Source organism: Mobula hypostoma, chromosome X1, assembly GCF_963921235.1.
Source record: "Mobula hypostoma chromosome X1, sMobHyp1.1, whole genome shotgun sequence".
Taxonomy (NCBI): Eukaryota; Metazoa; Chordata; class Chondrichthyes; order Myliobatiformes; family Myliobatidae; genus Mobula; species Mobula hypostoma.
This window is the reverse complement of record NC_086128.1, coordinates 6,874,649-6,889,278: the sequence shown is the minus strand read 5'-3', so window position 1 is coordinate 6,889,278 and position 14,630 is coordinate 6,874,649. Positions and strand designations below refer to the sequence as shown.

The following is a 14,630-nucleotide window of genomic DNA, read 5'->3' as shown; positions in this document are numbered from 1 at the left end:
GGTCCAACATATTATTCTCCGTAACTTACACCACCTCCAACGGGATCCCACCACTAAGCACATCTTTCCCTCCCACCTCCCTCCCCCACTTTCCGCAGGGATCAGTCCCTACACGACTCCCTTGTCCATTCGTCCCCCCCATCCCTCCCCACTGATCTCCTTCCCGGCACTTGTAAGCAGAACAAGTGCTACACATGCCCTTACACTTCCTCCCTTACCACCATTCAGGGCCCCAGACAGTCCTTCCAAGTGAGGTGACACTTCATCTGTGAGTCGGCTGGGGTGATATACTGCATCCAGTGCTCCCGATGTGGTCTTCTATATAATGGCGAGACCCAACGCAGACTGGGAGATCATTTCGTTGAATACCTATGCTCTGTCCTCCAGAGAAAGCAGGATCTCCCAGTGGCCACACATTTTAATTCCACATCCCATTCCCATTCTGACATGTTTATCCACGGCCTCTACTGTAAAGATGAAGCCACACTCAGGTTGGAGGAACAACAACTTATATTGCGTCTGGGTAGCCTCCAACCTGATGGCATGAACACTGATTTCTCAAACTTCCGCTAATGCCCCACCTCCTCCTCGTACCCCATCCGTTATTTATTTATATACACACATTCTTTCTCTCTCTCTGCTTTTTCTCTCTCTGCCCCTCTCACTATACCCCTTGCACATCCTCTGGGTTTTCCCCCGTCCCCCTTTTCCTTCTCCCTGGGCCTCCTGTCCCATGATCCTCTCATATCCCTTTTGCCTATCACCTGTCCAGCTCTTGGCTCCATCCCTCCCCCTCCTGTCTTCTCCTATCATTTTGGATCTCCCCCTCCAACTTTCAAATCTCTTACTCACTCTTCCTTCAGTTAGTCCTGACGAAGGGTCTTGGCCCGAAACGTCGACTGTACCTCTTCCTAGAGATGCTGCCTGGCCTGCTGTGTTCACCAGCAACTTTGATGTGTTGCTTAAAAAAAAAATCACTTTTAAGTTGGAAGCATGGGTTTAAGTTGAAACATAATAACCTGTCTAAATGACTACCACCCAGTGGCACTTCCATCCACAGTGACGAAGTATTTTGAGAGGCTCGTGTTGAAACGTATCAGCTCTTGGCTGAGTGGTGACTTGGATCTGCTCCAGTTCACCTACTGAAGCAACGGGTCTACAGTAAGTGCTATCTCAGTGGCTCTTCACACAATCCTGGAATTTCTGGATGGCAAAGATACACGTCAGAATGCTCTTCATCAATTACAGCTCGGCATTTAAGGCCTTAAAATGAATCAGTAAACTCCAATACCTGGGCCTCAATAACCCCTTGTGCAATTGGATCCTGGATTTCCTCACTTGTAGACCCCAATTAGCTTGGATTGGCAAAAACATCTCCACAATCATCATCAGCACAGGAGCGCTGCAGGGATGTGTACCTCACTCCCTGCTCTACTTTCTTTACACCTATGACTATGTGGCTAAGTACAGCTCCAACACCATATACAAGTTTGCTGAAAACACCACTATTATGGGTTATCAAAGGTGGTGAAGAATCAGCATACAGGAGGGAGATTGAAAATGTGGCTGAGTGGTGTCACAACAACAACTTTTTACTCAATGTCAGCAAGATCATGGAACTGATTGTAAAAATAAGGACAGGGAAACAGAGGTCAACAAGCCAGTAATCATTGGAGGATCATTAACATTAAATTCTTGGGTGTCTCCATCTCAGAGGACCTGTCCTGGACCTATCATATAAATATTATTGTGAAGAAAGCACAACAGTGCCTCTACTTCCTCAGGAGTGTGCAGAGGTTTGGCTTTCATCAAAAACCTTGCCAAACTGCTATAGATGTATAGTGGAGAGTGTGCTGACTGGCTGCATCATGGCCTGGTATGGGAACACCAATGCCTTTGTGTAGAAAATCCTACAAAAGGTAGAGTATTCAGCCCTGTACATCACAGGTAAAAACCTCTCAACCTTTGAGCACATCTACATGAGACATTGCTGTAGAAAAGCAGCATCCATCAAAGATCCTCACCACCCAAGCTATGCTCTTCTCTCACTGCTGCCATCAGGTAGAAGGTACAAGAGCCTCAGGACTCGCACCACCAGTTTCAAGGACAGTTACTACCACATGAACAGTTATTCATTTAAGGACTCTTAGCTTGTTATTTTATGCTCATTATTTATTTACATCTGCATTTGCACATTGTTATTGATCCTGTTTACAGTTAGTATTCTACGGATTTGCCAAGTATGCCCGTAGAAAAAGAATCTCAGGTTTGTATGTGGTGACATGTATGTACTCTGATGATAAATTTTACTTTGAACTTTGAATGCAGTTCTTACTGATGGATGGAAGGAAGCTGTCTTTGTTGCAAATGGATTGTGATTGTCTCAGTCCAATTCTGACTGGCATGGGTTCAGCAAACAAAGATGTCCCTAGTTCAGCACTCATTGCAAAACACTGAAGAGGCCACAGGATGGCAAGTATAGGACATTTCAAATCCACATTGATGGACATCTGGATATTAAGGGAACCAATGGATATCTGTGGTGTTAGCACAAAAATTGCTCTGAGGCAAAAGACCAGCCAGGATCATTACTTTTCTTAAAACATTCATTCAATAAATGTGGGCTTCGCAGGCTGAATTAGAACTTAGCTGCCCTTGAGAAGGTGGTAAGCTGCATTCTTGAACCATAGCAGTCCTCTAGGTCTGGATATATCCTTGATACTGTTAGGGGGAGTGTTTCAGGAAATTGACCCAGCAATGGAATCTTTCCCAAGTCAGGATGGTGTGCAGCTTGGAGTACAACTTCCAGGAGGTGACAAGGGTGCTTTTGCTGCCCTTGCCCTTCTAACTGATGAAGATTATGTTTTCGGAAGGAGCTAAGACTCTTTGGCAAGTTGTTGCAGTGTATCCTGTAGATGATACAAACTGTTGCTACTGTACATGTGGTAGAGCAAGTAAATGGTTGTGAAGTGAGTATTGAATAGTCAAGCAGCAGCAGAAGGCCAAATTGCCACCTCTTGCTCCTTTTTCTTTCGCTCTTGGTACACTTAAACACGAAACAAATTGCAGGGACAGGGGAGCTGTAATATTTCAGTGGGCCTTACCTAGCCCTGATGTTCCCTCTGGAATGTGAAATGGAATCAGACTCATGTTAGTTGAAAACAAATCCATGTCAAGTACCTTTCTGGCTTCATTATAACAAGTCTCAATCATAAGACTGGTTGTGTTCGCCTTGGCTGATATTCATTGCTCCAGCAACATAAACAGATTATCTGGCCATTGCTGTTGATCAGACTCTGCTGTACACAGACTCTTCTCCAATAGACTAAGCAAGAGAAAGCACCACGGGCCATAAAGTCTTTTGGGATTTCAAGGTCAAAAAAGATGTGAGGAGTTGTGGGCAATCTAAATTCACAATCCTTAAAAAATATGGTTTTCTTCACAACCACCTGCCTCCAACATTTTTTGACCCAGTTTTTTTTTGTTGTATTGTATTTAAGTAGCAAATGAGCCTCATCTTACTTGTGTAGATGACACACAATGCAAAGAGCACGTGGCAAGTCCATCCATAAAGAGCTTGGTTTACATTCCCCAATAACTACATTGGAATATTTAGGCTTTGCTTAGACAAGTATCCAGAACTGTCACATTTCAACAGCGGTGTTACCCAAATGCCAAAGCAAAAGGACACAACACAAATTGTACTCCTGACAAGATAAAATAATATTTTCAAGGACTTAAACATTTTTATGAGATTCAATTTATTAGCAGATGAATAAAAGGAACAATTTCTACATTTCAGCAGCTATCAATGGACATCTAGCAGTTTGGTATCTGCACAAAGCAATACAATTTATTGAAATATACACAGCAACCCTTGTCAACAGACTGGGTTATTAGCCAAGCATGTATTTCACAGTGACACATACTCACAGGGGCTCCACGGTACCTTCCTTTTGATTCAAAAGAAAATATCTGTACCGGTTTAACTTCACCCCTTCATTTTTTTCCATTTCTTTTGTACATTAAAGCTGTTGTCTAGGAGAGGCTCACACAGTTGAAATCAGATGTCAAACCACTACAGTATACAGTTAAATAGAGGCATTTGTACACATTTCTTTAAAACAAAAGGAACTGTTAGGAAGAGGAACCACAGGGAGAAATAAGCTGGTCTGTATGTTTACAAACCAGGAGTTATTCACAGTGTTTTAATTAGCTGCAATGAAAGAAAATGAAAGGAACACTAAAACTGAAATTCCTGCACGTGTAATTACAGAGTGACACTCAGCCACAGAGTGATGCATGCTGCTGAGTGTTTTAGCTGTCGGATGTAGTGGCCGGGGGGGGGGGGGGGGGGGAGAGGAGCAACATGAAAGGGAGAAATTGTCCAAAGATTGCTTGTATACAACGTACAACTGGGATAAACAAATTCCAATTAGAAAAACAAACTCACACAGTAAAGGAATTAACCAAACAGGTTTTCCCATAAACTGACATGGGAAAACTATGGGACTCTAAAAACTAATTTATCAAAATGCACACTGGGTCACCTCTTTTTTTTTGTAAAAACACTTCAAGGGGGGAAAAAAAACTGAAACCCACCAAAAACTCAGTGTATTTAGGTTTTTTTTTGCAATGAGCTGTTGCAGAGCACAGCTAATCCAAATACCATAACTGTTTATGAAATGCATCAACTTTTCCAACCTGCCAAGAAGTTCTCATGCTGCAATGAAATTCACTACAAAAGTCAGGAATCGAAAGAACATTTAACATTTTTAATATTATTGGCATATAAACACAGAACTGTTGTTACCACGGAGATCTCCTCCCTTTGAAAATAAACTCCATTACGCACATTCAAAAAGGTACAAGATCACTTCTTTTTCCCTGAAGATTTGTATAACTGAATTGCAGCAACTGCATGCCACTTTTTAAGGATTCATCTGAAAAATACTAAATAGCAACTTCCTACAATGCTCAGGTGAGCGGCGATTTCAAGGCTTGGAATGGATTACATACCTGTATACTTTGGGGCGGGTTTGGAAAGGAAAATCCAACCCAAGGTAAAAAATATGAATAATCCTAACCTGGGCTGGCAAGGTAGTTGCTGCTCTGTTGATCACTCCCAGAGCAAGATTTATCTGATTAAACTCCAAAGCTGACAAAGATCACCGAACAAACTATGAACATTTCTATACAGTTAACTAACCTGCATTTATTATGCATGCAGATTTCTCAGTGACTGCACATGACACCCAACTCTTTAACGCTATTTCACAACATCAATTGTTCCCTCCTTTCCCCCAACCCAACTTCAGAACTTGGGCCATTTTCCCCATTTCTGATGCTCGTATTAACTGCCATCTATATTGATGATCAAAGCTGTTACTTGCTTGGTTAAAATGTTGACACAAATGTTCAAAGCAAGAAAAATACTGCAAGTGTTTAATACAGACATTACTTCCAGTCAGACCTCTGCAGAGGCAACTCTCCCCTTTGGAGCAGGTGATAGGTGAGACCAGATGAATGGAAAGGAGGACAACTGCCAATGCTCATACTGACAAAACCTGCGTTATCTATTGTAGCGGCCATCAGGCAAACTTACCCAAGCAGGTCATCAACATGCTAAAGTAACCACTTCTTCCAGTTTGCGCTGCACTCTCTTCATCTTCAGACAAGCAGTCAAGGGAACACACCTTCACTTAGTCTTTTGACAAAATATCAGTATATAATAAGCTTCTAGAATGCCCCTTTCTCAATAGGCAGAACTACTACTAAACTCGAGAAACTAAAATGCAGCCCTATGAGAATCAGATTGATGACTTATGAATTACTCCGGGAAGAGGCTGCTGTTTCATCAAGACACCACTGTCAACTGCAAACTCTGTTTTCTGTGTAAAAATAGTTCCTCTGGCTGCATAGTACCCAACTTACTATGGTTTTCCACAGCCTCTTCTTTAGAGTAATAATATTCCCAACCATAACATACCCCATATGTGCATTGATACTAGAAATAAAAGCAGAAAATACTGGAGTCAATTGACAAAACACTGCATTTTCTGCTTTTATTGCAGCATCTGCAATTCTGAGTTTCATTTACTATTTTCTACTGTACTAAGTAAACTCATACAACTATTTAGAAAAGGAAACCTGACTAATTTAATCAGTTATTTAAAATATTTAAAATAGCTCACTAAATTGCATACCACTGGCACTGAAATACAAGAACTTGCAACAACATTTCAACAGAACAGTAAAAAAGACAAATTTAAGAAAGCACACATAAGGTGCTACTAATTCATAATATTTTGAAGTTTATTGCAAACTTTGGGCAGGTTTCTGCACGACAACTGATTGCATGTTCCATTCCATTCACAGACCTAAAAAAATGTTTGTGCACGAGAATGCTGCCTTTAATCTGAGGCGCGCTTAGACTTACTGATAACATTTGCTATTTTGTTTTACTCGGCCAATCTGTAGGTAACACTTTAATCCCAATTGCTTTCCTTATCCTTTATATTATGGGATTATTGATTTTGCACCAACAAAATATCCTAATTTCTAGAGAGATAAAAAAAGTTCTGTGCCATTAGAACTTTTGGGGAGAGGAGGCACAGAAATAGCAGCATATTTCATTAATTGATCCAAATTAATCTAATCTAATTCCACAGGCTACACAAAGACATAATTCCATAATTCAATAGCTGTTAGGGTTACCATTCCAAGAATTGCCTTGAAGACAAGAGGATGCCCTTATATCTCAACTTTATTTTCCAGGGAATATGAGCTCTCGATATTCAAGCAACTGCTTACTATTTCTGAAGAAAACTGCCTATGAGATGAATCCCTAAATGGCATTGATCAGTTCCAATATCTGATCACTTGCAACATTAAATGTTCTGTTTTCTTTTCAGGGTTCTTCCAATGGGAGGAAGTATCGCTTGCTGTGAAATACTTTCACACAAACTACTGGGCTGCTCTGCAAAGTTCTTGAAAATTTGCACTTTCCCTGCTCCTATATCACAAAACAGGTCTTAATCCTTTATCATTTTGGTCAGATCTACCATAGGCTTGGTTTGAAATGGGAGGGGAAAGAACAAAATAATACCAGGCAATGGAGACATCTTGTGCTTGATGCCACTGGTTAGTCCATAAGCACCACAAATTTATTCAAAGCTTTAGTGGGAGTATGGGATAAACATTACTTAAGAGGGGCAAACAGCACACTGCAAGCAAATTGCAAATTATAGAAAGGGTAGGCACAACAAAAGAGCTAGAGATAAGGTTGAGAATGATGAAGCAAAGGAGTGTGAGAGTGAGTAAGGAAATGAACAAGAAGTGGTGAGGGAGGGAGTGGAATAGCTCTTCCCACAACCAGAGTCACAACTTTTCAATACAAATGCACAATTTATTCACTGCTGTACAATGTTTATTTATGATTTAGTGTATTTTGCAAACATATGCACTCTACCCAGATAGGGGCAGAAATACTCAGATGCAAAGATCGGCACTTGGATCAGACATTCTGGGCAGCACTGGATTAATAAGCTCAGTGTAGGCACAAAATTTTATGAAGGAAAAAATCAAAGTCTATTCAAAAATTAGATATTTATACAATGCTTGTAATCCCTCATTTTTATTAATCCCTGTTTTTAATGCAGCCTCCCAAAACACCTTCAAGATGGATGAAATCAAAGCAGTGCGAGTTTATTTTTGAACATTCTTTGTGCTGTGTTAATAATGGGAATTTTTATGCAACGATGCTGGATGGAGGTCTTGGAGGACCCAAGTTGGAAACTTAGATCCCCTTCTCCATGATTAAGTTGAAGGGGACTTTAAGAGGGTCAGTGACAAGCTAGTCAGCTTAGCTTTTGGTTATACCGGACTCAGGTCTAGGAGGTTTAATTTTATTTTTAAAGGAATACAGCACAATAACAGGCTCTTCTAGCCCAATGACACCCATGTAACCAATTAACCTACTAACCCATATGTTTCTGGAATGTGGGAGGAAACCGGAGCACCTGCAGGAAACCCACAGGATCACAGGGAGAACGTACAAACTCTTTACAGACAGCAGTGGAATTAAACCCTGGTCGCTGGCACTATAATGTTATACTAACTGCTACGCTACCATGCCATCCCAATTTTTTTTTTGGCTGTTAAATGGAGGAAAATGAAATGTCTTCAAGCCAAGATCAATGGTGAAAAGGATTGTGAGTATAGGTAATCGGTGGGGCACTAAGTTTGTACCCTGGGCTCCTTTGCCCTTTCAGTATTTTGTTGTATATTTTACATGGACATCTTGATTGTGATTATAGTTTAATGAAGTATACTCCGCTAAAAACGATTTTTTTTGAAATTTAGAAACTATTCAAATAAAAGAACAGGTATCACAAAACAGTAAGACAAACACATGCCCTCTAAGCTGTAACATTGAGAGTAGCCTTTGTCACATTATACTTTTAAGTTGCAAGTTAAAATTTTTCATGATCAGAGATTCACGTTTGGTTCTAACTCCTCAAGTTCAGAGTAAAAAAGAAGGAAAAACAGCTATTGTGGAATACTCGGAAATGTATTGCCAGACTTATCATGGCTAGGAGGCAGGGACTTTCAATACATCTGACCAACTGCTTTTAACCATTGCCCCAGGATGGGGTTTGGTAGGATTTCACACAGCTCTGACCTCGGACTCAGAGCTGTGTAATTATCAGCTTAACTGGTTCTTTGGCTGCTCAAGAATTGGTCACTGCATTAATGGGAAGGGGTATGATGTTGCCAATTAATAAACTAGCATGTCCAGAGTTAGACCACTCGGCATTTTATTGAAAAAATCCACTCATCTTGAACCATTAACAAACAAACCCTGAAAGGCTTACTATTTAAAAAGATAATAGAAGTCAACTTTTCAAAAGTCAGACTTCTGCTTTTCCCTCAGTTGAATATTTTCAGTTATATTCTAACGCTTCCCCCCCAAAAAAAATAATTCCGGTGTAAACCGATGCTTGATTGCAAAGTGTTTCTCTCATGTACTCAATACACCAAATTGGTAACTAACATTTACATGCATCTTCCAAGAGAAAGGTAACCAAAAGCTGGAGAAGGGCATGGGGTGAACAAGACTGATATTTAAAAAAATCTTTGCCAAGGCGAATAAAACTGAAAAAAAAATATATCTATGTGGCAAAGTAGTTTTTGTACTGCAGATTGATCGAAGTTTTAGTGTTGTCTGTCTAATCCATATTGACCCAAGCAAGAAACAGTGAAAGAAAATGCAACATTGAAAAAGTATCAGAAACCACAGCTGAGAAGTGGAGAAGTGAGCTTAGACGGAGGCAGTGGGCAAGGGAGAAAGAGAAAAAGGTCTGATTTTCTTTAAAAGACCATTAGAGTTGCATTCACAACAAACTCAAAGAACACCACTGCCACCAACAGGCAGTTTTAAAAACTTAAACAATTCAATCCCCGGTCTGTCATTTATTTTCAACCTGAAGTTCCCATTCCCAATTTGTATTACTTGAAATGGGGAATTGGACAGCTGATGAATGGATGTGGGGAATGGGATGGGAGTGGGTAGAGGAAGGCAATTTAAAAAGTGAACTCCCATCTTGTTCACTCTCTACCAGCACAAAGCCCTTTCAGTTCAAGGCTGAGCTGCTGTCAAGGTACATGGGAGCAGGATGCAGATTCTCATCATTGTCCTTTTCGTTAGCAGCCATCAGTCATGGTCAATAATTCATAGCCTCTGACATCATGTCCTTACTTTCTGCCTGGAGCAACACAGTCTCTGTCCATCTCTCTTAGGAGAATCCGTGAGGATGTTCCTCCCCACAATCATACGGAGAAAACACCTGGTACAAATCATCCCCAGCACGGATTCTGTACTCCTTTTCTTTAACATACTATCATGTGGATAGTCTGCATGCTCAGTTTGAGGTGCTGTTATTTGATGATCCAGACGTTGATGCGACCACACCTGGACTGGTACTGGACACTGACTTCCTAATATGAGGCATCAAGTATGGGTCACTGGCAAGTTGTTGAACATCTATCCGGTCCTCTTTACGATATGCCAGACACCGGCGGATAAATGCCTACAATAGAACAAGGGAAAGATTAATTTATGCAAATACAAATACAATAAAAGTGCTGAATTCTCTCCAAATATTGGCAGGAATGAAAACCAAATATATGTAATAATAGTTCTTTTGAAGTTTAGTGTTAAGGAACTAAACTTATAATAACTTAAACAACTAGATGAAGAGCTAGTCACCTGGGACTGTTGAAAAGTAAAAAAAGTAAAAAAAGTAAAAAAAAGTAAAAACAAAAAGTAAAAGTAAAGAAAACTAATGGACCCTAAATGTCACTGCAGAAAAGGCAATTCTTCACCCATCAGCAGTTCTCGGAAAATGATCACTTCATCTCACCTCCATTCCTGCCCAAAACAGTGATTATGGAACAGCTTCTTCCCCCTCTGCCATCCAATTTCTAAATTGATATTGAACCTATGAATACTACCTCACTACTTTATTTATTTTTGTTATTTTGCACTGCTTATTTTAAACTTAAATGTTTTATATATATACATACACACACTAAATGTAACTCAGTTTTTTCCCCTCTTATATTTATCATGCACTTCATTGTATTGCTGCTGTAAAGTTAACAAATTTCACGATATAAACAGGTGATATTAAACCTGATTCTGAAATCTGTCCTCAACTGCGGTTGCTTCAATGTGTTGTTTTTTTAAAAATACAAGTACTGTAGATCTCCCATATTGCTCACAGCAATGAGGCAATGAAATGTATTACAGAAATCTGGAACTTTTAAATCTAATTTTGAAATTGGCAAAACCTGAAATGCAGGGCTGAAAGATAAAGACAGTGGGATTATGAGAAGAGCAGGGCAGAGGAAGAACAAAGGTAATTATAAAATACAAGAATACTGTCTGCAAATAAGAAAGCATATGGAGCCCAGAAAACAATAGGAACATTTATAAAATTATATAGATTTTTTACTTGTACCTCCACATTATGCATTCCTAAAAAGTTCTATATCGTGATTTTCCGTGACAAACCCTCGACAACAATCTGTGGTGATGTGGGGTATACTGTACTAAAGGTAAAGCCAGTATGTATGCAGAGCTCAAGGGAGGAGTAGGGGGAAAGGAGTGGGCAAACACGATTGGAGAGGGAGTTTTCATGTGCAGGGCTTGATTAGAGAAAGAATGCAGAAATTTGAGCTACAATCGAGGCCAAGGAGCGCGCAATCGAGCATCAAATAGAGGCTGCAAAGGAGAATTTGGAGGCAAGGAACTGTGGCAGGTAACAAGAGGTAGGGGTGAAATGGTTACACAGAAATGAATGTAGATTTAATGTTCTTGGATGGCTGTAACTGCTTTTTACCCCATGTCTCCTCACCACACCATGAAAGGCTGCCTGCTGAGTGACTATTCTGTTGCAGGTCAAAATATGCAAAATTATTGTTCAAGGGTCTGGGAAATGAAATAGCTTTACAGAAGCTAGGTCTGGACATCAAGGACAGACAGTTGCACTAGTCACTAAAGGTGCTCTACAGCAAAGGGACTGTGTGAGAAGACAGATTTAGACTTTTGAAAATGTCCCATTTTGTCACTGTAGAAATTGCCAAATTCTTCACTAGCAGCAGATTAAATTGACAGAATAAACTCAAGATATTTAATAAATAAATTTAAAAACAATTTTAATGGTTAATAATTTATTTTACAAAAGTTGTTGATTGTCCATTATTTATAATTACAATCAGAAAATCATGCATTTAACAAAACAGCATAGGAACAGGCCCATTGACCCACAATGTTGCACTGAACTAATTACTCATTAAAAGCCTACTAAATAGTCCCTTCTGTCTACATAAAGTCGACATCCCTCCATTCTCTGCATACTCATGTGCCAGTCTAAGAGCGTCTTAAGCACCTTTATTGTACTTGCCTCCACTACCACCCCTGGTAGTACATTCCAGGTACCCAAGAGTATGTTAAAAAAAAATTGCTCCAGATACCTCCTTTCAACTTTCCCCCTCTGACTTTAAATGTATGGCCTCTGGTATTAGACATTTTAATCCTGACATGAATATCTTGGTCAAGGCCCTTGCAATTTTATTGTTTACCTCTCTGGGGTAATAATCTGGGGTATATTTCATTAGATCTTGAGGACTTGTCTGCTTTAATGTTCTTCAAGTGACCACACCCTAATTCTTCCTTAATCTCAAATTGCCCTAGGATATTAGCATGCTCCACACTGATCTCACTATCCCCTTTCTTTTCCTTTGTAAATACCACAGCAGTGTTTATAAAGGGGATATTCATTTAAGACCTTGCCACATCCCACCTCCAGTCACATGTTCCCTCCTTTATTTTGAATGATCCTATCACTACCTGACATAAAGATGAAATTAAACAATTTTATCTTGCAACTATTCATTTATGGCTATTGTATTTCCTTAATTACTTTTCAATTTTCTTTACTGTCTAATTATCAATTACTTTATTGCATATTCAAGTATGCTTTAGAAAATTATGAATTTACGTACTTAGAAAAAAATACAAAGCTCACTTTCCAGCAGTTATGTCAATCACTCTCCCTTCAGTACTGATACATTCCATTAAAACAACTTCATTCACAAGACCTATTTTGAAAGTGCCAGGGTAGCCAATGCTTGCACTATCGTACATGAACTTGGCTTTACGGCCAGTAAAGATTTTGCTGGACAGCTTGTGAATGGAAACTGGACAATCAACTGATCTAAAGAGAACAAGTGAGGTTAGATCTACTATTGGCAATAATGTTTCTGCTATAGGTACCTCCAAGGTTGAGTTTGATCAGTTGCTTTCTGGAAGTTGGCTTAGCCATTTGCTTCAGAAATAATACTGACTCCTACTGCCACGTACACTACCCCTTGCCAGTGCAAAACTGCCTCATGACTATCAGTTCTACAGTACATATACTCATTTAATTTTACCCAGGAGAAACATGTCAGTTCTTGGCAAGACATCCTTTCATTCAGTTCTTTAAACTGTTTATTCCACAAAAGATAAAATTCTACTATTCCACTAAATACAAAATAACAGGACATGCATCCCAGCCAATTTATGCGATTGCGATAAGAATAGCCGTTCTACATGCAGCACATATGCCAATGATTTGTAAGTTTTGTGGGTCAAAGCAATGCTAACCTCACCAAGTTCAAGTAAGGCACCAAGCTACCATTGTTCAGATCTAAAGGGCATAAGTTATTGCTCATTGCGTCTGTTATGCCACAACAATACTTGCTGGTGCCAGCACCAATTCGGAAAATGTCTTTCTCTGGAAACTTTTATCAATATCAAGGATCAAAGTTCCAAATAAACTTATTATCAAATATGTCACCATATACTACCCTGAAATTAATTTTCTTACGGGGATTCACAGTACAAAGAAACACAATAGAACCAATGAAAGACTGCACAGAACAGGGTGGACAAACGAAAGACAAACTCTGCAAATCAGTTTAGTGGTGGAATCAGATTATTGTTGGGATGAGTGAAGTTATCCCCTCTGCTTCAGGAGCCTGATGACTGAGTGGTAATAACTGCTCCTAAACCTGGTGGTGCGGGATCAAAAGGTCCTTCCTGATGGCAGCAGTGAGGCGAGAGCATGGCCTGGGTGGTGGGGGTCTTGATGATAGATATTGCTTTCCTGTGACAGCGTTTTATGTAGATGTGGTTAATGGTGGGGAGGGCTTTACCCGTGATAGACTGGGCCATATCCACTACTTTTTGTAGGATTTGCTGTTGTTTCCTTGGTGTTTCCATACCAGGCCGTGATGCAACCAGTCCATATACTCTACACTGTGCATCTGTCGGAGTTTGTCAAATTTTAGATGACATGCCATACCTGGGCAAACATCTAAGAAAGTAGAGGTGGTGCTGTGCCTTCTTTGTAATGTGCTGGATCCAAGACACAGCCTCTGAAATGATAACGCCAAAATGAGTTTCTCCACCTCGAACTTAAAGTTACTGATTTTCTCCACCTCTGATCCCCTGGTAAGGACTGACACATGGACCTCCAGTTTCCTCCTCCTGAAGTCAATAACCACCTCTTTGGTTTTGTTGATATTGAGTGAGAGGTTGTTATGGCACCACTCAGCTAGATTTTGAATTTCCCTCCTATATGCTGATTCATCACCGCCTTTGATTTGGCCAACGACCGTGGGAGTTGTGTGAAGTTGCCTCCGTGTTCTGTCAGTCAAAGTGAGCATAAAAGTCACTGAGCTCACCTGAGAGCAAAACCTTGTTGTTACATATGTCGCTTGGTTTTACTTAGTAAGAGGTGATGGCATTCAAGCCCTGCCATAGCTGTCGAGCATCCTTCAGTGATTCAAGTTTTGTCTGGAACTGCTATTTCATAGGTGAAATGGTTTTCTGGAGATCGTACCTGGATACCATGGATTTTCTTTGATCGCCACGGATCTAGTAATCAGCAGATTGCAGATCTCATGGTTCATCCGGCTTTTGGTTGGGGAAGGCTCGGTATGATTTTGTGGGGACACACTTGTCCACAACTGTCTTTATAAAGTCCATGACAACTGTGGTGCATTCATTCCGATCCTCT

The 14,630-nt window shown here is 40.1% G+C and overlaps 1 protein-coding gene across 15 annotated transcripts in view; it reads right to left on the bottom strand.

Moving 5' to 3' along the window:
- Positions 1 to 3,750: 3,750 nt before the first annotated feature.
- The window catches only part of tlk2 (tousled-like kinase 2), a 180,041-nt gene continuing 169,161 nt past the window's right edge, over positions 3,751 to 14,630 (bottom strand). For all 15 annotated transcript variants that reach the window (XM_063037716.1, XM_063037730.1, XM_063037715.1 and 12 more), the window contains one exon: positions 3,751 to 10,091. In XM_063037716.1, the coding sequence (XP_062893786.1) occupies positions 9,924 to 10,091 (168 nt within the window). In that variant the 3' untranslated portion in view covers positions 3,751 to 9,923. The remainder of the gene's footprint in view (positions 10,092 to 14,630) is intronic.